This window comes from Gossypium hirsutum, chromosome A01 (assembly GCF_007990345.1).
Source record: "Gossypium hirsutum isolate 1008001.06 chromosome A01, Gossypium_hirsutum_v2.1, whole genome shotgun sequence".
Taxonomy (NCBI): domain Eukaryota; kingdom Viridiplantae; phylum Streptophyta; class Magnoliopsida; order Malvales; family Malvaceae; genus Gossypium; species Gossypium hirsutum.
In genome coordinates this window covers 59,866,581-59,892,986 of record NC_053424.1, presented here as the reverse complement: position 1 = coordinate 59,892,986, position 26,406 = coordinate 59,866,581, and the positions used below count along the sequence as shown (strand labels likewise).

At 34.9% G+C, this 26,406-nt stretch overlaps 1 protein-coding gene across 1 annotated transcript; it reads right to left on the bottom strand.

Annotated features, from left to right (window-relative positions):
- Positions 1–24,760: 24,760 nt before the first annotated feature.
- Positions 24,761–26,077, bottom strand: LOC107909266 (uncharacterized). Its single transcript, XM_016836737.2, has one exon. It carries the CDS (start codon positions 25,908–25,910, stop codon positions 25,011–25,013), a length of 900 nt encoding a protein of 299 aa, XP_016692226.1. The 5' UTR covers positions 25,911–26,077; the 3' UTR covers positions 24,761–25,010.
- Positions 26,078–26,406: the final 329 nt, after the last annotated feature.

The following is a 26,406-nucleotide window of genomic DNA, read 5'->3' as shown; positions in this document are numbered from 1 at the left end:
TTCACAAAAAGTACTAGAGCACCCCACGGAGAATAGCATAGTCTTGCAAAACCTGTATCCGCTAACTCTTGTAGCTAAACTTTCAGCTCCTTTAACTCCATCGGAACCATCCTATACGGAGCAGTCAAGATGGGTGCCGTACCAGGGACAAACTCAATTCTGAATTCAACTTCCCTCACTAGAGACAATCTGGGTAACCTCCAGAAACACATCTGTGAACTCACATACCACTGGTATTGACTCAATCTTCAATTTAGATGCTTTAGTATTCAATACAAAAGCGAGGTAAGCTTTATACCCTTTTCTCAAATATCTTATTGCCGACATGGACGATATCACTACAGGCGAATTATCCAATTCACCTGATTCAACCCTAAGAACATCCCCGCTTCCACATTTCAACTCAATCACTTTTCATCCACAATCCACTACAACATCATGAGAAGTTAACCAATCCATCCTAAGGATTACATCAAATTCATTAAACGGAAATAACATCAAGTTAGCCGGAAAACAATGACCTCTAATTGTCAAAGGACACTTTTTACACACTTGGTTAACTAATACATGTTTGCCTAAAGGGTTGGACACTTTTACCACAAATTTAGTAGACCCGACTAGCATGTTCATATGGGGTATCAATTTTATACAAATATAACAATGGGTAAGCCCCCAATCAAATAAACCAACTACAGATATATCATGGATAGAAAATGTACTCATAATCACATCGGGAGACTCTGCCTCTTCACGGGCACGTATAGCATAAGTCCTTGCAGGAGCTCTGCCCTCAGACCTCACAACAGCATCTCTAGGTACACCTCTACTGCTAGCCCCACCTCCCGGGTTCTTATGTGGTCTACCCCTTGAAGAAGCGTTACTTGATCTCACACTTTGATGCTTATCTTCCTCGACCATCTCAGGATAGCTACAAATAAAATCGTCCAATGACCCATATTTAAAGCAGCCTCTTTTATTACCTCATCACTTACCGAAATGACGTATACCGTACTGTTAACATTCTGGTCTATTTGGTTGGGCACTAGCAACACTTGCGATAGAAGTGGTTGACCTTTAGACACTGCATGTTGTTTGCTCTTTTTTCTGCTCGAATATCCTACTGACGTATTTGATCGAGCAGGAAACTCTCTCAATCTCTTCGATGAGGTCTATGTGATTTTCCTATCTTTCTTTTTGTTGAGTCACGAGATTCGATGTCAACTATTCTTTTCTCTTTGGCCAATTCTTCGGCCTTGCAAGCTCTCTTAACAAGTACTACAAACTCCCTCAACTTTAAAATTCCAACTAATAGACAGATGTCTTCGTTCAATCCATCTTCAAACCTTTTACACATCGTGTCTTTTGTGGATACGCACTCTTGCGCTACTTGCTAAGTCTCACAAACTTGCGTTCATACTCTGCCATTGTCATATGGCCTTGCTTCAGTTCGAGGAATTTTTTCCTCTTTTGGTCAAAAAACCTTTGACTAATGTACATTTTATCGAACTCCTCTAAGAAAAATTCACAAGTTACTCTCTCTCGGTACCACTAACATGAGAGTATTCCACCATCGATAGGTCGAGTCTCGTAGGAGTGACACTACACACTTCATGCATTCCTCTGGCGTGCATGATAGCTCATCGAATACCCTAATTCTATTTTCCAACCAAAACTTTGTTCTCTCCGAGTCATCATCAATGTTCAGCCGGGATTATTTGGCCCCATGCTTACGGATTCTGTCTACTAGAGGTTTCTCTCTTCTAGCCATATCTGCTCTTAAAGGAGCTATAGGGATGGGTCGAGGAATTGGGGGAGGTGGAGTATTCGGATTTGCACGAATAAACCAAGCATCCATCATGTGGAGGTAGGCTTCTCTAGCCCCTCCACCCTTACTCAATGTCACGGGCCCACTATCTACTAGCACGATCCCTTAAGTGGGTGCCGGTGCATTACTTTTTACATCATCCACCGTAGCCACGTCAAGGTCCATTTACTATATATAAAAACACAATTTATTTCATCAAGAGTCGTCACACTATCAATATAAAACAATGGCATGTATAGCTAGACTCGCACTCACACTAGGTTAGTCCTAGAATCGATTAAACCATAGCTCTGAAACAACTAAATGTAACACCCCTTACCCGAGTCCAAGGTCGGGACTGGGCACAAGGCATTACCTAACTTAAACACATAAATACAAATATTTCGGGTCATAAAAACTCGATCAAATTTAAAACTTTTCAATCTTAATCTAGAAATTCTTAATATGGGTCTACGAAGCCCAAAACACACTTTGGAAATGATTCGGGATTAATCAGAACACAGTTGAAAACTTTGAAATATGTCACTTGAAATAGGGGCACACGCCCGTGTGGCCATTTGACAAAGCTGCGTTGAAGGCCCGTGTGGTTCACACGGCCTAAGCAAAATAGGGACACACCCGTGTCCCTCACCCGTGTGGATTTATTATCTAATTCGAACCTACAGGGGTGTTCACATGGTCGGGCACACGCTCGTGTTTATAGCCCGTGTCCATCAAACACCATGACACGCCCGTGTCTCAGCCCTTGTGTAAAAACCTTGACATTTTGTTTCTGACGTCAGCAACCAATTAGGGGCACACGACCAAGGCACACGCCCGTCGCCAAAGGCCGTGTTCTCCACACGACTGGGACACACAGCCGTGTCTCTACCCGTGTGTTTACTACCATGCATACTGACTTGCAAATCCAAGGTGCAAGGGGACACACGGTCGAACAACACGCCCATGGGGCTGACCGTGTGTCGCACACAGCCTAGGCACATGCCATTGTGTCTAGCCTTGTGGACAAAATAAGGCTATTTACCAAGCCTAATTTCCACCCTTACTTGCACCAAACTATAGTACATCAAGACAAATGAATTTCATACACAACCACAGAGCTAAATCAGCCCCCAACTGAACATTCCACACATTAAGACCACTCTACTTAGTCACAAACAAACTCAACAACATGCAAAACTATTCAACTTACTCATTCTCAAAAGAAAATCATCATTTGCATTCATCAAAAACTAATATTAGCCACCACCCATAGCATTATACAAAATGACTCAAAAGCTAAAACGAGCCATTCATTTGGCCGAAAACAATGTGACCATTATAAAAAGACTTGTTCCTATACATGCCATAATAGAAATGATAAAACTAGCTATACCAGATGCTTCAAGGATAGTGTGACTGGCTTCTCCGACGTAAAGTGATGACCCGCGAGCTACTTTGGCGGCACTACAAGAAAATGGAAAGGAAAATGAGTAAGCACAAAGCTTAGTAAGTCGCATGTAAATAATGAAATAACTACAAATTACCATAAGGGATCATGCTCCCAAAAGAACTCAATTTGCACACGAAGGTGAGGATTCATAAATATTATTAGTTCGTATTCATCTCTCACCAAGCATACAACGATGATTGCATCCACATTTCATACTTCAGGTAAATACACAAGTGGTTATAACCATAACTTACTCACTTTTCTTCCTTACTAAACATACAACGTAAATGAAGCTCGTATTTTGTAATTCTCATTTAGGTACATGTACCACTTACACATGGTTATGAGTTCTCTCATTTTGATATAAAATATAATTCTCCTGTTGAACCATTTGGAATACTGTAGGATATTCAATAGCCCCGAACATAGGATAAGATGCCGACGCCATGTCCCAAACATAGTCTTACACTGCCTAGCACATTAAAGTCGATGTCATGTCCTAGACAGGTCTTACATTGAATTTCATATATCAAGGCCGATGCCGTGTCCCAGATAGGTCTTACACTGACACACAACAAGTTGACGCCATGTCCTAGATAGGTCTTACACTAGCTTGTATATCTCGAGGCCGATGCATGTCCTAGACATATCTTACACTAGCTCTCATAATGTGGTCGACGCATGTCCCAGGCATGTCTTACACTAGTACACATATCACCCAATGTCATGGCATGAATATCCAAATCTATTCCTAATATTCAACCGGGAATCTCTAGTACATTAATTTCTCAACATGCATACTCATATTCACAATCAAAACAAGTTATACAATATCAATTTAATCACACATCATAACAATATAGTTGTATTATTAACATACAACTTACCTCGCTTTACAAAATGTAGGCAACTAGTCGATTTAATCTACTTGCTTAGCCTTCCCCCGATCTAGGTTCGAATTTAGTATTTCTTCATCTAAAAAAATAAAAATTCACCCATTTAATCACTAGATAAATTTATACAATAAAATATTTACATTTTTGGCAAAATGACCATTTTGCCCCTACACTTTCACAAAATGACTATTTTACCCCTAGGCTTGAAAATCAATTTTTATCGAATTTCTTTATTCCTTAAGCCTAGCCGAACCCTTTTTACTCGTATAGCAACTCAAAATTTTTTCACCACATTACTATCTATTTCACAATCTTTACAAAATGGTCTTATTAAAGTTTTCATGAAAAGTTCTTTCACAAAAGTTGTTTATTTCACAACCATAACTCATATTCTTCCATAAAATTTCTGTTAACAACATATATTCTTTCATGGAAAAACCCTATACTTTCAACATTTTGCAAAATAGTCCCCTCATTAGTTAGCTCATGCTACAAGGGTTTCAAAAGTACCAAAATCATCAAAAATAACTATCTAAATAACTTACTTGAGAGATGAATAAGTGGATGAAAGTTTCAAGCTTCTGAAACCCTTAATTTGTTGGTATTTTCAGTGTAGAAGAAGGTGATAAAAAATATGATAGCTTTTCTCTTTATTTTACGTATTTATCAATTAAAGTCACCAACACCCACCTAACCTTGACAATTTGGTCAAATCTTGTCCCTATGGCCGAACAAGCTTCTTTTAAGGGTCTAATTGCACTTTAAAGACCTCCCATTATGGCTCTCTAGCTATTTAACACCTTTCGCTAGCAAATCACAACTTTTTCCCTTTATGCGATTTAGTCCTTTTTCGCAATTTGGCTCACAAACGTTAAAATTAATTCACCAAAATTTTCAAACACTCATATAATCATACAATGACACCAAAATAACAATAAAAATAATTTCTCCAACTTCGGATTTGTGGTCCTGAACCCACTGTTCCAACTAAGCCCAAAATTGGGTTGTTATGTACTCTAACTCTGTCTCAGAACAACAAGTAATCATCGGTTCTCATCTAAAACTTTAAATCAGAAGACGTCTCCCATTGTACTCTTTTAGCTTGCAATTCACTACCTTATTTCCAAGTCCCACAAACTTGTTGAATAAACATCGATTTGGCTTTTTAACTTAGCTAATATTGAATCACCTCCCGATAAAGTAACTATGCTCAATACCCTAAAGCAAACAAAGATTTTTTGTTACCTAGATGATAATCAATCGCTAATCCAAAATCCTTCCACAATTAATAACTTTATTAACAAGTATCAAGCCATTCAAAATTCACAAATGTAATAACTTTCTCCATCAGAATAACTTTAATTTACAATATCATTTCTGAATTAGATCTGATCCGATTGTTATAATTCCACACCATGTCTTCTAGAATATAAACTTTTCATTCAAATTACTGTCTGTTCACCTATGAGCGTACAAGATTTATTTTTTCGAACCCGAGAATAAACTCAAACACATCTAACTCAATTAACCCTTCAAGCAAATAACCCAATCAACTAAACTACTAGATCAATTTGAGTTGTCACATAATAACTTTTCAAAGAAAACCTTTCTTCCTATTATCAATATAACTCGGACATACAATTTATTGCAATTTCTTCAGGATATTAATCAAAGATCTTTAAAACTGCATAATTCAAATGTAATAACATCCCAATTTTGGTAATGCATTAGAAGAAAAAGAGGAAATCAAATATGGTTTCAATAGAAACCAGTACAGAAACACAACTTCTATTAACCTGATAACTTTACCACTGTACTCCCATGATCAATCCATAAATTATAATCATAATAAGTATAATTATATCCTTCAAAAGATCATCTCTTGTAGATATCTCATGTCTGATAAATTGAACAATAACTTATTAAGGAAGCTAAGATAGGAAAATCTCAAAATGTGGAGCCATACAAAATTTCTGAAAATCACAACCCATATATAATGATAAAGATCTTGATGATGTCTCTGAAAATTTTCCAAAAGGGAAAACATCACTTATAAGCATTGAAATCAATGGTAACAGAAGCAATATAATCTTCATGTATATTCAACAAAATAATAACCAATAGAAACAAAATACTAGCATCATATGGATTTTACCACCAACTTTTCTTTCAACTATATAGAATAAAAAACCAAAAAAAGATAGAGCAATGCCGCTCATAACTCAAACAAACCAATAATTCTTTCATCTATCAATATGTTTAGCTGGCGTTCTCATACGATAAGTATTTCATCTGAAAATGCAGCTACATATACTTCTGAGAATATATGAACACACTGAATACCCAAAAAAGATCGTCATAAATTACTCGACTATACTGCTGTACTCAGATATCTTTACAATTTAAACATCATTCCACTATTTAATTCTGTCATTACTAATTTCTCATTATCCCATCACTATCAGAAATCAATTCAGTAGAACTTTTAGTTAATACATTCTTTATCTATCATACCTGAATATTTTGTTTCATCGAATTCAACGTCTTTTTTAACAGTGACTTTGCATAATCCTAATGGCCTTCAAATCAATTCGATATCTTTTCTAGTACTATCTTTACTGCTAACTCAATCTCTTATTTAATCACAGTATTAATCTTTCAATCATGGAACTCTGTAATTCCACACTTGTAACACCCCGTACCCGAGACCGTTGCCGGAGTCGGACACGAGGGGTTCACAGACTAAATTCGCTTACTATCGCAGTCCATTTTAAAATTTTCCAGGCAGTTGGCTAACTGCGACACTGTCACCTCAAAAATCATATCTTGAGTTTCACAACTCGAAAATCAGTTTCGTAATTTTTCTCTGAAACTAGACTCATATGCCCATCTACATATTTTTTTCTAGAATTTTTGGTCGGGCCAATTAGTACAGTTTATTAGTCAAAGTCTCCCATGTTACAGGGATCGACTACACTGACCTTTTCACATTACGACTTGGATATCTCCCTGCACAGAGCTTCAATACTGATTCCGTTTGTTTCTATAGAAACTAGACTCAGAGAGGAATCTATACATGTATGGCATGACTCCTAATTATCTCTGGTTAATTTATAATGAATTTCCAAAGTCGGAACAGGGAATCCAGAAACCGTTCTGGCCCTGTCTCACGAGAACCTGAATATCTCTTAACATACTGTCCATATGATCGTTTCGTTACTTTCCTATGAAAATAGATTCATCAAGGTTCATTTACATAATTTATTAATTATTTAATTCCAATCCTACTATTTTTAGTGATTTTCCAAATCTACATCACTGCTGCTGCCAGCATCTGCCTTTAAGGTAGACTTTACCTATTTCATAGTTTCCATGATTCAACTAGCCCTTTTAGCATAAATAGCACAAATTATGATAGTGATTAACCATTCCATACCAAATGATTATAACATTATGCTCAAACATATATAAGCCATTTTCGCATGGCTATATACATTAACCAAAATATTCTTCCGCCACTAGTCTATTTTATACATGCCATAAGATAATCCAAAACATAGTAGTACCAAACAATGGATAGTGATAGTGTGACTAGTTGCTGACGATCCCCGAGCCTGTAGCTTCGCAATGAGATCTATAAAACAGAGGAAACAGAGTAAACGGAGTAAGCATTACAATGCTTAGTAAGTTTTAAGCAGTGTCAACAGATAACAATCAAATTATAACATAGTTGTTCGTATTCTTATTTCACTCTTCCTTCGGGCATACCATCCCTTTACCAAATATGCACATCTCATCATATACAATATGCAGATAAACTTTCACATAAAAGTGAGCTCATGTGACATAGATATATCGTATGATTTCACATCGCCTCTCACACTGATCCGATGTCACATAATCATAGGAATAGTCTCATAGATTGCTCTCGTATGCATCACATAACTACCTTATGATTTAGTGCAAATCAAGCTCACATATAAACTTGGAGTACATACCTGTTTAACCTTTCGCATTGAATATATTTACATGCAATTCTTATTACGAAGTCTTACCCGGACATAATCTCCACACGAAGTTATCGGGTCTTACCCGGACAAAATTCCCACACGTAGTCATCGGGTCTTTAGAGCTCGGATATAGTACGAGCACAAAGCTTACGGACATTAATCAGTGATAATATTCTCGTATAAAGCCTGCGGGGTTTTAACCCGGATATAGTACTGACACAAATGCCCTTCGGGACTTATCACATTTATGCACTTTCACATCCATCACGTTGGCCACTCGGCCCTGTCACATATATACACTTTCACATTCATCACATCGGCCATTAGGCCTTATCACATATATACACTTTCACATTCATCACATCGGTCATTAGGCCTTATTACATATATACACTTTCACATTCATCACATCGGCTATTAGGCCTTATCACACATATACACTTTCACATTCATTACATCGGCTATTAGGCCTTATCACACATATACACTTTCACATTCATCACATCGGCCATTAGGCCTTATCACATATATACACTTTCACATTCATCACATCGGCTATTAGGCCTTATCACATATATACACTTTCACATTCATCACATCGGCCATTAGGCCTTATCACACATATACACTTTCACATTCATCACATCGGCCATTAGGCCTTATCACATATATACACTTTCACATTCATCACATCGGCGATTAGGCCTTATTACATATATACACTTTCACATTCATCACATCGGCCATTAGGCCTTATCACACATATACACTTTCACATTCATCACATCGGCCATTAGGCCTTATCACATATATACACTGTCTTGGCTGAATCTACATCTATCATTTTCCAATATCACAATTTAGAATTCACGTATGGGTTTAATCAATAGCTTATGAGCAACTAGAACAAGTTTATCAAGGTTTACAACACAATCTCAAATTCAGCACAAGCTATTTTTCCTGAGCAATAGTCACTAAATCATTTATAACTGGAGCTGCAAAACTCCAAATCACTTTCCGTTAATTTTTCCTGAATATATACTCGTATATCTTCCATCCATAAAATTTCCAGAATTTTAGGTTTGGCCAATCAATACCAGATTTTTCTTAAAGTTTCCCCTGTTTCACTGTTTGACTAATCTGACCACTCTTCACTACGAATCGGATTTCTCATTTTACAGAATTAAAAATGTGTTGTATTTGATTTCATTTGAAACTAGACTCATTAAGGAGTCTAAGCATATAAATTTTTTCTTATAACCATTTTTGTACATTTTATAATGATTTTCTAAAAACGGAACAGAGGATTACAGTGTCATTCTGCACTGTCTCACACAACTTTAAATATCTCATTATCGGAAATAAATTTTCTTACACGGTTTCTTTTATAAGAAACTAGACTCATTAAGCTTTAATTTCATAATTTATTCAGCCTCCCATTCAACTCCAACAATTTATGGTGATTTTCTAAATTCATGTTACTGCTGCTGTCCTGAGCAGGTTTATCACAATTTTACTCTTCTGACATATCCTTTTAGCACTTCATAATATCATATCCATTTGGCAACATATCATATCAATAACTTACCTATACTTCATAATAGCCATTAGGCTATAGGCATAAAAATTTACAATAGAGTTATGATTCTTTTAATATGTGCTTAACATATCATACTCAATCACATTATAGGCTTTAATACTTAAAACTTACCTCGATCGCTAATGTACGTCAATTCCGACTATTCGACCAATTTCCCTTTTTCCACGATCCGACTTTGTTTCCATAAGCTCTTGATGCTCAATCAACAATTTTTAACTTCAAATTTGCAAATAGCAATGTCGTCACTTTACATAACAGAAATTAAATTTCATTACTTAAACTATCCACGACAATCTCCTTCCGAGCACCTTAATTTTCTTTAAGCTAAACTACCTCATAGTATACATATACACATTCGGCTAATTATAAAACAAATCAGCACTCATAACCGAATCATTGACTAAAATCACATTCGGTAATATGCTTTTAAATAATTTCAATATTTATTAACATCTAAAACTAATTTGCTTGGGGTGCCATGAATTATTCAAATCGGCCGAATATCATTGAATCTCTAAAATCATGCTTATAACCACTTGGCCGAGTTTCACATTTCAAAGCCACATATATATATTATTCAAAGTATTTATCAACATTTAAAAATCCAAAACCATAAAACTCAATTCATATAACACCAAACTCAATGCTAAATCACCCTAGGCACATTCGGCACTAGCACAAGCACACACACATTTAACTTTTCTAAAATTCAACTTTAACAAGCTTCCTATGCTTCCATGATAAAAACCGAATGCTCATCTTACCACCAACATGCATATTTAATTATCTCAAGCCTCTCTTAATCAATTTTATTCATAATAGCATGAACTCAACAATCCATTACTCATACAAAACAACATAACCGAAAGTCTTACTCATTCCAAAAATTCAAATCTCAACTTGGTCACAAAAATAACTTGATATCTCACCAACACAACATCAACACCAAGCAAGAATGATGCATCCATGGCCGAGTGTCATTTCCATCACATAGCAAGATTTAGACCATGGGCTAGGTAGAACTCAAGCTAACAACTAAAACATGCATGCATCTCATGGAACATCATCAAACATACCTTAGCCTAGTTACATGCATGGCCGAACCTCTTCAATCTTTCTTCTTCCTTCCTCCTTAAAATTTTTGGCCAAGGATGAACCAAAGGATGAACACTTTTTTTTTTGTTTTTCTTTCCTTCAACTCACGGCAAGGGGGGGGACAATCACACATATCCTTTCTTTTTTTTTTTGTTTCTCATCCTACTAACACTAATATTTTATTGCCCATGCTCTTTATTTTATTGTTTCCTCCCATGATGCACCAACACAACATGTCTATGACATGTTTTGCCCATCACCCTTTGTCCATCCTAATGTCATGGCCGGCCACTACTAGATGGGGGGGAAATTGACATGCAAGTCCCCCTTTTTCAACATGCACTAATAGGTCCTTATGTTTTGATCTATCACATTTCAAAAATGTCACACATAAGCCCTATTGACTAAATTCACATGAAATTTACTAAATCGAAGCTTAAAATTTTCACACATTTATTTTAGACAATAAATATCATGTTCAAATAATTTGGTTACTCGGTTTAGCGGTCCCGAAACCGCTTTCCGACTAGGGTCAAATTAGGGGTGTCACAACACTTGTGAGCTTATTGAATATAAATCTTACGGATTTCATTATAACATTATACTGATAAGGGGATGAGAGTAGTAAAGCCTCATTTAACTCTTACATAAATATGCATATCACACATACTATTATGAATGACCAATTCATTACTAATTCCACATTCTTAAAACACCTAGCAATCATTTACATATGATCACTTTTGCACGTAACTCATAGCTCATATGCAAAATCAAATCATTAATTCCAAATCAAAATATTCAAATAACAATCATAGACCAAACATCACAACTCATATACTCATATAATTATAACATTTATCAATAGCAGAATATCATGCACTCTAATTCATACCTTTATGAGTTTCAACTCATCACTAACACATTTTCACTCAAACATTTGAGTATAACATTTTGCACTATCAGAGTTAGCTCAGTTGGAAAGCACATTTGTCTAATTAAAACAATTCTTGTCAAAATCGAGAAATATCACACAATCACAGGCTAAATATCGCATGTATAGCTAGACTCACATATACTACGTTTGTCCTAGAATCGACTAAACCGTAGCTCTGATACCAATAAATGTAACACCGCTACCCTGTAACCGTCTCGCCGGAATAGGTTAAGAGGCATAATTCAATTCAAAACATTCAATTATAAATCATCTTCTCATTTCAATCAAATTCATTCATGTAAACTTGTAACATGCTTAAATCGAGCATAATAAACTTTAAACATGCATACAGGACTAAATTGATAACATACGAGGATTTAAGGAAATTTTGGAAAATTTTTCGAACAAGGGTCACACGCCCATGTGCCTAGGCAATGTGCCTCACATAGCCACCAGACACACCCGTGTCCAGGCCGTATGGCAACAGGGCATACATACTGACTTGCGTCACACGGCCGACCATTCGCCCGTGTACCAACCCGTGTGCCACCCACGGCCAGAAGACACGCCCGTGTGTCTAGGGCGTGTAACTCACTGACTTAGTTAATTAAGTTACAGTAGAAACACGATCGAATCACACGCCTGTGTGCTCAACTGTGTGGGGCGAAATTAGGCTTGTTTTAAGCCACTTTTCCTCACCCACATTCAATCACCTTAAAGCATACATATAACACCTTACTTACATCCAATTTGGCAGCCAAAACAATTGTTTCAAAACACATTATGTTGCATCTATCATAGCCAAGGCATGTGGACACCAAATTAGCATTCAAATATCAAAACTAACCAAACATATACATATCACTTACCAATTGTCTATTGTGCTATTTGAATAATAATCAATCATACCAAGATATGACATTTTACAAAGCAATATACACACCAAACTAACATGAACATAGCTTAAACAAATCAAACCTTACATCATTATTAAGCCAACTCTCATGGCTAATTACATCAAACACTTAGGCATCAATTATCAACATTACTTATACACTTCATAAACCAACTAGCCTATACATGCCATATAAATAATTTCACAAAGCTTTTAATTACCAAAACGATAGCTGGATAGTGTGATACGATCATCGATGACTTCTAACCTGAGCGAGCCACTGAAACACTATAAACATAAAAAAAAGAAAAGCAAAGTAAGCTATAAAGCTTAATAAGCTCGTATGGCTAATAAACTCATAATATCAATTAACCACAATTTAAACAATTACTCAAAGTATAATTTAGCTCATATAATTTCATCATTTTATCACATACTCATTCGCATCATCAACCATGAATTTCACTAATCTATTAAATTCCATGCTCATATGATTTGTGTACATGTTCTCATTTCATTTACCATTTCATATGCATTAGACATATATTACATTCAATTCAATAGCTATCACCTTTATATAGCCAAATAAACTATAGGAAACCTCATAAATTTCCACCTATTCATCAAATGTATTTCACACATGTCATTTACTTGTTGATTTCTGTATGAATACCAGAACTGATTCAAATCATCGCTTATATTTCTTTGTACATCATCTTTACTCATTGACTCTTCTATGCATCGATGAAAACACATCATCTCAATTCAATATTAATAAATATAATGAGTTCATAAACCTTTCACATTTCATTCACAAACTTAAATATGAATTTCACAAGTTTCTTTGATTTAATGCTTATATAACCCATGTACATACCTGTATCTTCCTGTATATAACTCTTACTTTATCATATCTTTGGCATATCTGTTATCCATTTGTAATATTTTTGGATACTCGAAAACTCGCACACTTAATGCCAAATAAATAGCCGAAGCTATATCAATCTTGTACACTAAGTGCCAATATGTATATGTGACAGCCCTAATGTGACCCTAGTCGGGAAGTGGTTTCGGGACCACTAAATCGAGTCATAAAAATAATTAACCGTCATAATTGATGCTCATTATATGTACATGTGCATGTGTGAAAATTTCATGTTTGAATTTTGTTAATTGTAAGTGAATTTTATCAAATAGGACTTATGTGAGAAAATTTAGAAGTGTGCTAGGCAAATGCAAAGTGGCCTATTAATGCATATTGTGAAAATGATGGGTTTGCATGTCAATTTACCCAAATTAAGGCATAGTGGCCGGCCATGCTATGAGTGGAAACATGTCACAAACATGTTATGTTAGTGATGTATGTTAGGAACAATAAAATAAGGAGTATGGGTAATAAAGAAATGGAAAAAAAGAAAGAATGTGTGTGATTGTTTCTCCCCCTCTCCCCATTGCCGTGAATGTAAGAAAGAGAACAAAAAAAAAAGAGTGTCCATCTTTTTTTCATTTCTCTTGGCCGAATGTTCTAAGGAGGAAAGGAAACAAGTTGTGTTCTTTGGTTCTTCTTGGCCGGATTGAGAGGAGGAAGGAAGGAGTGAAGCAATCGGTCATCTTAGGTCAATATTAAGGTAAGGAAGTTGATACTAGTTCTTGAAATCCTAGTTGATTTTGAGTGAGATATCAAGTTATTGTTGGTAACCCATGTTGAAATTGTGATTTTGGAATAAGTAAGGTTTTCGGCTATGGAGATTAATAAGCGTGATGGTTGTGTTTCATGCTAAATCTAGATGAACAATGGTAGTTGCTTACATCTTGATGATTATGAGTTTCTTTCTTGGTTCTACCTTAGATCCATGAAGTATATTTTTATTTGGTGTTGTTGGAAGTATCGGCCATGGTATATCCATAAGTGTGATTTATGCTTATTGCATGGTAGGTAAGATTTATGTTTTGGATATATGTTTAAATTTGGTTATAATCAAATTTGTGATTCGGCTCTTGCACATATATATATATGATTGCACATGACGTATTGGTATGACCTATATATTATCTCAAGGTATATACTTACACATGATGGTGCTTCGGTTATGGATTAAATGATGGATGCGTGTTGAGTTATAATATGTAATGCATTAGTTAGTAAAATGTATGCCATTTATGTGTGGTATTAAGTATATAATCGGCCTCAACATAGACATGCATATTCGGCCATAGGAAGAAGATGGTGTTGCATGTTTTCGGTTAGAGGCAAGCATATTGATGCTTTTGTCTTGGCTTAGAAAATTTGGCCAAGGGGGAATATTAGCTAAAATGTTGAGTTTGATTCATGATTCCATATATATATGTGACTCTAATGCCTAAAGTATATATGGGCTAAGTACCTTGAGGTTTTCTTTTGATGTTCGAATGAATTGTATTAAATTGCTTGATGTGATTAAAAATGCATATGACCATTGTGTAGTTGAGCTAGAAGGTGGCCATATGACCAATCAAACTCCTTGTCATATTCGGCCATAAGCTAGCATAATGAGACTTTAATAAGTTAAATTTGTTTGAATTAGCTCAAGAGCTTAGAGGACCACAGTTGGATAAGGGAAAGGAAAAAGTTATCGAATAGCCGCTGAAAACGTTCGACCACATCCGAGGTAAGTTCTTGAGTAATAGAGCTTAAATTATGATTTGATTAGACCATGTTTTAAGCAAATCAAAATCATGCTTTTTGTGTGTGGCTATTGAGCCGAGATTGCAAGAGTGATAAGTGTCTTGTGTTTGAGTTTTGCTAATGAAAATGAAATACGAATGTGTCATGATTTATTGTTAAATGTGTATGGTTATTCGAATGATGTCCAGGCTAAGTCCCGAAGGCTTTGTGCTAAGTGACCATATCCGGACTAAGATCCGAAGGCATTTGTGCGAGATACTAATTCCGAGCTAAGCCTGAAGGCATTGGTGCGAGTTACTAAATCCGGGTTAAGTCCCAAAGGCATTTGTACGAGTTACTATAACCGGGCTATGTCCCGAAGGCATTTGAATGAGTAGCTATATCCGGTTAAATTCTGAAGGTACGTGATTCGAGAATGAACGATCTTGCTGTAAAAATTTCAGTTAATACGCTTGTAACATCCCAACATTGAGGTATGTTTTGTATGTGCTTTGAATTAGTTGAGCCCTTACAAATAAGTATTCGCTCAGTTGATAAATGAGCTACCGGCCTTTGGCTAAGTTGATCTTTGTGTATGAATATAAGGGTTGGTAATGTGAAGTAAGTATGATATTGAAAATTTGTGCAAATGAAATTATCTGTTTAGCTACATGAATGCTATACTTTGGTTGTGTCTAAATTCTTTGCTCAAAACTTACTAAGCATTTAATGCTTACTCCGTTTCTTTGATTCTCTGTTTTATAGATTTTGGTTCTTCAGCTATCGGACTCGGGATTTTGAAGTCGAAGTCGCCCACACTATCAAAGCTCCTTTTGGTATACTTTTAGTTGAACTTTGAAATGGCATGTATAGGACTACCCTTTTGTTGTTGGTCATGTACCCTTCGGTTTTGTGTAAATTTGGATAGCCATGCGAAAATGGCTTAAATATACTTTGATCATAGCATTATAAACGTTTTGTATGTTGTCCGTCGAGAGGTATGGAAATGTTGGTAACGGTTAGCCATGGGAATGGTTATTCATGATCATTTTTTTTTGGAATATGTATGACAAACTCTAGTTGATCCATGGAGGATCATGAAATAGGTAAAGTTTACCTTAAAAATAGATGCTGGCAGCAGCAGTGATGTGGATGTGAAAAATCACTAAAAATAGTAGGAATGGAATTAAATAGTGAATAAATTATGTAATCGAACCTTGATGAATCTATTTTCATAGGAAATTAACGAAACGTTCATATAAATAGTATATTATGAGATGTTAAAGTTTTTGTGAGACAGGGCCAGAACAGTTTTTGGATCCCTTGATCTGACTTTGGAAATTCATTATAAATTAACCAGAGACATTTAGAAGTCATGCCATATATTTATAGATTCCTCTTTGAGTCTAGTTTCTATAGAAACAAACGGAATCAGTACTGAAGCCCTGTACAGGGAGATAACCAAATCGTAATACATGAAGGTCAGTGTAGTTGTACCCTGTAACAGGGGATACTTTAACTAATAAAATGTACTAATTGGCCCAACCAAAAATTCTAGAAAAAAATATGTAGATGGACATATGAGTCTAATTTCAGGGAAAAATTATGAAACTGATTTTCGAGTTTTAGAACTCAAGATATGATTTTTAAGGTGACAGTGACATAGTTAGCCAACTGCCTGGAAATTTTTAAAATGAACTGTACAAGTAAGTGAATGTAGTCTGTGAACCCCTCGTGTCCGACTCCGGCAACGGTCTCGGGTACAGGGTGTTACAGTATATATAGCCGGAGCAATCTCAATCACGCACACTAAGTGCCAATATATGTATATAACTGAAGTTATCTGGTCTCGCACACTTAGTGCCAATATATTTAGCCGAAGCTATCTCAGTCTCACACACTAGTTGCAATATATAACCAAATCGTCGTCAAACATGTCTATAATCTCGTATTCACATTTTAGACAATATTAAAGCATTTAAAACATCATTATATCAATACTTATTACATACAAACTTACCTCGATCATCAGAATGACGAAATGGATTGACTAGTCCGAATCTTTGCTTTTCCTTCGATCTAGACCCGCACGAGGCTTAGCTTGCTCTAAATAATAAAATTCAATCCATTTATTATACATTCTAGACAATTCGGCCCAAAATACACAATTTTACAAAATTACACTTTTGCCCCTATTATTTCACATTTTTGTAATTTAGTCCTTATCACATAAAATCACAAATTTATGCAATTTCATCCTACCCATGCTTAGCCAAAATTTTCTTACTATCTTAGCAGCCCATATTTTCTATATAATCACACTTTTAACCACATAATTTCAATATTTCACAATTTAATCCTTATTTTGCATTTTTACTCAAAATCACTTAATAAAACTTGTTAATCTAACTTCAAACTTTAATAGTCTATCATATAACATCTAAACAACCAGGCATTAAACAATGGCATCATTCAAAATCTATAATAGTTTCAAAAACAGAGATACGGGCTAGCTAGATTAAGCTGCAACGAGTTCAAAAACGTAGAAATCATTAAAATCGAATCAAAATCACTTACTATTTTCTAGATGAGATTGACAAAACTTTGAAGCTTTAAAAATGGCTTCCTAAGCCCTAACATTTGGTGGAGATGATAATGGATGATGACAGAAATTTTGTTTTATTTATTTTAACCTTTAATAACCAATTTACCAAATTAACCTTAAAGCCAAATCATATTTTCAATATTGCCACACCATGACATTCCACTATCAACATTTATGGCTATTTATGATGCAAGTGCTCAAAATTTCTTTCTATAGCCATTTGGTGCATTTAACTATAGAACTCAAGTTTTGCGATTTAGTCCTTTTAACCGAATTAACGGCTCAAACGGTAAAATTTCTTTACGAAATTTTCACACGAACATTCAATCATACTGTAAACCTTAATAAAATAATCAAATAAACATTTTGACTTCAGATTGTTGTTTTGAAACCATTGTTCCGGTTAACCTTAAAAACGGGTTGTTACAATAACTGTGAGTTTTAATGCAATTTATATTATCTTGTATTTATATCGTTGGATTTGGTAAACTATTGGTAAGAGTTGCTTATTATGCTCATATGGACTTACTAAGCTATATAGCTTACCCCCTTCCTTTCCCATGTTTTATAGTGTCGTCATACTAGTTCGAGTTGGAGATCGCCGGAGATCCTGTCACACTATCCAGCTATCATTTTGGGTATTGATGAATTTAAGTATTTTGAGTTATGGCATGTATAGAGACTCGGTCATTTTGTTAAATGCGGCATATGATTTTAGCCAATGTAATGGCTTGTAATCGTCAAAGGCTTGTTTTGTTATTTGGCCATGTAAGTTGGCTTATATTAGTAACATGGTTGTAAGCCTAAGTATATTCATATATATATGTGTCGATGTCTATGGCGATATGGTCATGGTATGCTTGGTGAATGTGAAATATTTGGAAATATGATTTATGGCATGGTTGTGTAATGTCTGGAATTGTGACATATTGATGAGATGAAGAATTTGAGTATAATTGGGTAACTAGATAGTAATTGAATGAAGCCTAATGAATGTGAGATTTGTATGTTTGATTTAAGCTTAATAAATGTAGTGAATATGTTAGATAAAGATATGAAGTTGATATGTTTTAACTATGAATGTGGATGTTTTGGTTGCCTAAGTATGTATTGTTTTGTGCCTTTGAATTGGGGTAAGTGTATGTCTGAATAAGGGTGGCAGATGGCTTGGTAAATAGCCTTAGTATTGTCCACACGGGTAGACACACGGGCGTGTGTCTAGGCCGTGTGTGACACACAGTCAGCCCTATGGGCGTGTAATCCGGCTGTGTGTCCCCTGCACCTAAATTGTTACAAAACAGAATGCTCAATATCAAGCACATGTGCATGAGACATGGCCGCGTGTCTTAGCCATGTAAAGGACACGGCCTCAGGACACGAGCGTGTGTCTTGGCCGTGTGATTTCAATTTGCTATTGGGTGACAAACAAATAGTTACACAGGGTTGGGACACGGGCGTGTGTGACCACACAGGCGTGTCCCAAGCCACACGGGTTTGTGACCCTTATTTTAGCAAAATAATTTTCTAAGTGTCATAAAACTTTCTAAAGTTCTCATTAGTCTCGAACCGCTTACAAAGCATGTTTTGGGCCTCGTGGGCTCATTTTAGGGACGATGTGATTGATTGTTAAAAAGTTTAATTTAGTGTCAGATTTACAACTCGAAATGTATGTTTTCTTATGTTTACGTCTGGTAATGCCTCGTACCCTGTTCCGGTGTCAAATACGGGTAAAGGGTGTTACAACCGATACCAATAGCTCCATACAGAATGGATCTGATAGAGTTGAAAGAGTTGAAGTCTCAATTGCAAGATTTAACAAATAGAGATTTTGCATGACCTAGTTTTTCGCCCTGAGGTGCACCAATTCTATTCGTAAAGAAGAACGATGGATTGATGAGATTATGTATTGACAATCATCAGCTCAACAAGGTTACGGTTAAGAATAAGTATCCGTTGTTGAGAATTGATGATTTGTTTGATCAGTTGAAAGAAGTAATAGTATTTTTAAAGATTAATCTGCGGTCTGGTTATTATCAATTGCGAGTTAAAGATTTGGATGTGCCGAAGACTGCGTTCAGAACAAGGTACTGGCATTATAAATTTCTTGTTATGCCTTTCGGATTAACTAATGCTCCTGCAATTTTTATGGATTTAATGAATTGGATCTTTAGACTGTATTTGGATAGATTTGTTGTTATATTTATCAATGACATTCTGATCTATTCCCGAGATGAGTCTGAGCATGCTGAACATTTGTGAATTGTGTTACAGACATTGAGAGATAAGAAATTATTTGATAAATTTAGCAAATGCGAGTTTTGGCTCCAAGAAGTTGGATTTTTGGGACATATTATTTTAGCGGAAGGTATCCGAGTTGATTCGAGTAAGATTTCAACAGTTGTTGACTGAAAACACCAAGAAACTTATCCGAAGTTAGAAGTTTTCTAGGATTGGCTGGCTACTATTGGCATTTTGTAAAAGAATGGATGATTGTAACACCGATAACTCATTTACTACAGAAATATGTGAAATTCGAATGGTCTAAGAAATGTCAATAGAGTTTTGAACAGTTGAAAGTATTGTTAACTGAAGCACCAGTTCTAGTTCAACCTGAGTCGGGTAAAGAGTTTGTGATTTTTAGTGACACGTCATTAAACGGTTTGGGATGTGTTTTGATGCAAGAGGGTAAAGTGATAGCTTATGCTTCCAGACAGTTAAAGCCGCATAAAAAGAATTATCCGACGCACAACTTAGAATTGGCCGCTATTGTTTTCGTATTGAAATTTTGACGACATCATGTATACGGTGAGAAGAGCTATATCTTTACCGACCACAAGAGTTTGAAGTATATAATGACTCAGAAAGATTTAAATTTACGACAACGAAGATAGCTCGAGTTGTTGAAAGATTATGAGTTAGTGATTGATTAACATCCGGGGAAAGCGAATGTAGTCGCGGATGTTCTGAGTAGAAAATCTTTATTTGCTTTGCGAGCGATGAACATACAGTTAACTTGGTCTGATGATGGTTCAATTTTAGCTAAGTTAAAAACTAAACCGTTATTTCTTCAGCAAAATTGTGAAGTTCAGAAGTGTGATAACGAATTGTAAGCTAAAAGAGTGCAATGCGAGTCGACTATTAATTCAGAATATCAGATCAAATCCAATGATTCGAAATAAAATTTGTGTACCAAAGAATTCTGAGTTTATTCAAAAAATTCTACATGAAACACACAGTGGTTGTTTATCTGTTCATCTAGGGAGTACTGAAATGTACAATGATTTGAAACAATTGTATTGGTGGTCGAGCATGAAATGAGACATTTTAGAGTTTGTGTCGAGATGCTTGGTTTGTCAACAAGTCAAAGCTGAACATCAAGTGCCTTCGGGATTATTACAGCCTGTGATGATACCAAAGCGGAAATGGGATAGAGTTACGATGGGCGTATGTCCCTTGTATTTTGAAAAATTTTCTAAGTTTTCTGAAAATTTCCTGAGATGTCGGTTTAGTCCCAAACCACTTCTAAATCATGTTTTCGGCCTCGTAGGCTCATATTAGGGACTTGATGAATGTTTGTGAATGACTTGTAATTGAAATTAATAATTGTATGATAAATGTATGTTCGATGGTGATATAAGTCTGGTAATGCTCCGCAACCTTATTCCGGCGACAGATACGGGTTAGGGGTGTTACACTATCTATATAATAACAACCCTTACTCCTTTGTTGTGGGCCTACTCCAGGGCAAGTCTACTTGCCATAACTTAGTCCTCAATGATTTTTGCAAGTAAAATAAAATGTAGAAGAAAATATTGGCTTCTTAATTACCTAAAATTTAACTAATATTAAGTTACATTATATGGATAGATTATAACGCGAGAAGACAACTTACATTAGTAAGTAATCTAAATTTCCCATAGTCTGCAGATTTAGGTTGAGCAAATGACTCAATAGTGGACTATTATGTCGTTTATAAGTCCAATTTGGGAGATAGTTTGTTTTGGCTATTGGAGTTGGATTAACTCCCAGAAATAGAGACATATATGTAATTATTTGAGCTGACAATACATTATACAGGACCCAAGTTGAATTTATTGTAGATCTGTTTATAGATTAATTCACTTGTGACATTCATGGTGTGACTTACCTAAATATTGAGTAAGTGAATGACCATGTGCATGTAACTCATGTGCTTTGAGATATTGAAAACTTGTGCTCCCATGAAAGTGGACCAAAAGTTGGTATGTTAGTTTTTAACATGAACACTTGTCTGGAATAATAAACGATTGAACAATGATAAATAGTGTATGAGTTATTGTTCATAAAAAAATGCATTTTCTTGAGAGGACAAGAGATGATTGGGAAATTAATTTAATTTTTTTAATTATTATTTATTTGTATGAAATTTAATAATTGAGTCAAAGTGAAAATTAATAATTAGTCATTGTATTTATAATTAGGCAATTAAATTAAATTTAGGCATAGATTCTATTATGATAAAGTCGTCATAATTTTAATAGAATTATATTTGGGTTTTGTAAATAATTCAATTGGATTGATTAATTAAATAAATAAAATAAAATAATTATTAATGGATAGAAAAATTAAGTATTGGGTTGGATAATTATTTGAGTTTATTTTTTATGTGTATCAAAATTTGACAATACTCTGGAATGACATATTTTTGTGTATTAATTACATATTTATTTTGAGTATGATCCTACTAATTTGAACTATTTATGGTTTTTTATCTTGTAGGGACTAAATTGAAGGCAAAAGGAAATTTAGGGGCAACAAACGTGATTTAAAGATAAAATGGGCAGAATGCAAAATAGGAAAGAAGTGGAGTCGAAAATATAAGGTGTGGAAGACTTGGGGGCAAAAGTGCAAAGAAGAGATTTTATAAATACAAGACTCTATTTAAATTTTAATTATATTAGGATAATTGTTAAGATTATTATTTAGATTTAATTTTACCTTTTATCTTTATTTATCTTTAGAATTTAATTAGAAATAGATTAGGTTTTTTAAGTACTATAAATAGGAGATGGAGTGACACAAATTTCACTCTTCTTTTCTGAAAACACTTCCTCTCCCAAAAAGCTTAACCTTTGTTCCTTCCATATTATTTAATAAAATTCCATTTTTATTAAGTTTATTTCTTTTTCCCTAAAAAGCATGAGCCACTAAATTTATCTAGCCAAAGGTTGTCGAGATCCCCCAAAAAGGCTTCATGAGCCTTAGAATCCACACGTAACCTTCTCAACGAGTATTCATCATTTCTCCGCATTACGGGACTGACGCTTCTGTCCATATCCCTCCAAAGGTGATCTTTTCAACTTGTGCAAAGAACGGCCGCTTTATATGTTTTGGGAAGGTTGCACAATCGGTTCATTAGCCTACTGCGTCAGTGGTTGTCAAGCCTAAGAGACAAAATGGCATGGCATTCGCTATTGATAAGTGATGATCTAGTGTAAAATGGTCCCATAAAAGCGACGGTTAGCTAGAGTCAGATTCCTTTAAATCGTAAGTCTAATATCTAAGTGGAGCTGGTGGTTGTAGGCATCCTCTTCCACTATAACTGGCTTATTTTGTTTGAGAAGGATCACTTAAAAGCTTAAGATTGAACCCAAGGCGAATCAAGACAACCGAAGGCTGGAATCTCTCCATAAAAAAACTCTCTTTCCTCAACTCTGTTTATCTTTACAATTTTAATTTTAATTTTCGCAATTTCAGTTCAATCAAACTTTTAATCCTGTTTTTTTCCCTGGTACCCAGGTTTTCTTAGGCACGACTATGTCCGGGATCTCGAGGAACAAGAACTTGTGCAAATCCAGTCCCTGAGAATTTGACCCTACTTCCCTTATATTATTCTTTTCATTATTTTATAGGGATAGGATATTTTTGGTGCTCTTAACGACGTATCAAAATTAAAAAGTAAATTAATTAGACTCAATATAAAACTGCCCAGCTATCCCACAAGAGGACTAATTGTTGCGGTACAAGTATTCCCCAATACTTGTTGTTGGCTTTAAGGTGCCATAGTTCGAGTAGGACTCACTTTTTATTGAGTAATTATTATGTTGGGTAAACTACACAGATAACCACTCAACTATCAAAAACTTTCATTTTAAGTACTCAAAAAAAAAGTTACAGTTTAAGCACCCGCGTTACATAGTTCTGTCATTTGGGTTACTCCTATTAAAATCACAAACGACAAGTTGACGTGACAGTTAAAAATCGGTATAATAATAAATTTAGCCCTCAACTTTTATATATTATACCGATTAAGTCATAATTTAAAAAAAATTATCCCTCAAAATTTACAAATGGTCTCAATTTTTTGTAGGGGTTAAGAACTTCCCATCCATTGTCCCATTACTAAGTAAAAAATTTAGCCCACCACGATGTATTTAATTAGAACTAAAATGATAAATTTTATAAATACTGAGGGCTAAATTTGTTAATTTTTTTATATTTAGAATCAAATTGATAAAATGTGTAAACATTAGAGGGCTAATTTTGTTACTAGACCAATAAAAAAATGCCACATCAATCAGAGTGACTAAAAAATTTAATTTCAAAAAGTTTAGTGACTAAATTAAAAAAATTAATAGTTAGGTGACCAAAATAGAATGGAAAGCATAGTTGAGTGATCGTTTTATAATTTACCCATAAAAATAACGTTCAGCATTTTTCATGTCATAATTTACTAGAAAAATTAACAAAGGGACTAATTTACATATTTTAAAATATATAAAGATTAATTTATCTATTTTTTAATAGAAAAGTTGAAATACTATCCATCGTACTTTCCTAATATATACAACACTTAAATTCCAAATAGCATAGTTTAATTATAAAAGAAAGAGATAGAAATTGAAGTAGTTACATTTACAATTCAATCTCTACAACTCTAAAACTTCATTTCCTCCGGTCCAAGTTAAGCATCTAAATTTCTTATAAACAGAAGATTAACATCATCTTCGATATTTCAAAATCTAATAACACCCCCCCCCCCAAAAAAAAATACTTCAGATATATTAATAAAAAACCAATCTAATTAATAACTTAGTCAAGATTCTTACAAGCACATATCAATAATGAGAATTCACCTCTTTCTTGATGTTCTCCAAATTTGGCCTTTTTTTCTTCTAACCAAAGCCTGCTATCTAATCCGCTCCTTGTCCTAAACATGAAAACAGCACACTTTGATGTTCGGTTAAAGAGCCAATCATGCAAATCCCACATCATATCTATCAATAATCCATCCAAAAAGATCACTTGATTCCCTCTGAAATTCCACCTCAATCTCTTTACTTGAAACACCTTCTTTTTACCAATGGTGACACAAAATTCAGGGTTTCTCCAAACCTTTCGTTTTTCTTCATATTCTTCATTGCATTTGATTAAAATTTCATGAACCAATCCTTCCTCACAAAATTGAGCCTTGGTTGAATAAACGCTAGTGGTGCCTATGAAAACTTCAGTCCTTGAAACCAATGAAAAATTGGATGTTGCCTTTTCTTCATTGTTGGTATGAATTATATCCCCAAGAGATAAACAAAGTTGGGAGTCAACTAAAACAAAAAGTGAAAACCTGGTGCTTGGTTCGGGTCCATTCATATACTGAGCATTGGAAACATCCCAAAAGACTTCAATCTCTGAATTGCAAGCTTTGAAGGTTTTGCTGCCTTTGCTCTTTGAAAGATGGTAGGAATTGTGATCGAATTTCGATGGGGTTTCGCCAACCGCGATCGTTAGGCCTCGGCCTAGGAGATTGTTGCACCAGGTGAGGGCGATGAGGAGGTTTCTTTGAGAGGAGATTTTAGCTTTGTATATACATTTTACAGTGTTTGGAGTTGAAGGGGTAAGGTTGGGGGTGAGACAAGGTTGATTTGATGGCCTTGAACAATAAGAATCCGACACTTTGATAGCATGTTCATTGTAACAAGATGCTATGCTCCTCATTGTAAGAGAAAATCCCAGAAAGAAATTGGAAATTTTAGGCCTTTCTCCCCCTCTTCTATTGGAATAAATGCTGGTGAGACAGAGGCTTAAAGAAAGGCGCCTTTTAACTCTTCCTTCCCTCAGCCACAAGAAAATTGACTCATTGTTTAGTTACTCTTCCTTGTCAATGGCTTTTAAAAGAAACACTTTGCAATAAGCAAGTAAACGGGACTTTAAAATTATTCTAATTAAACCTTTGAGCCTTTGGGTGTTTACTGCCAGTTTAGATCTGTCATGAAATATATATTACATGGCATTGACAATTTAGATTTAAAATGTTATAAAATATATAGCACTAAAAACTTTAGTTTTCTTAAATTTTAATCATACAATTTATTTAAATAAATTAATTTTAAGTTTTTCATACAATATATACTCACATGTTTAAACTTTGATACATGTTTTTTAAATATATTCCAATTTGAAATAACATTTAACAATCAAGCTGATGAGTAAG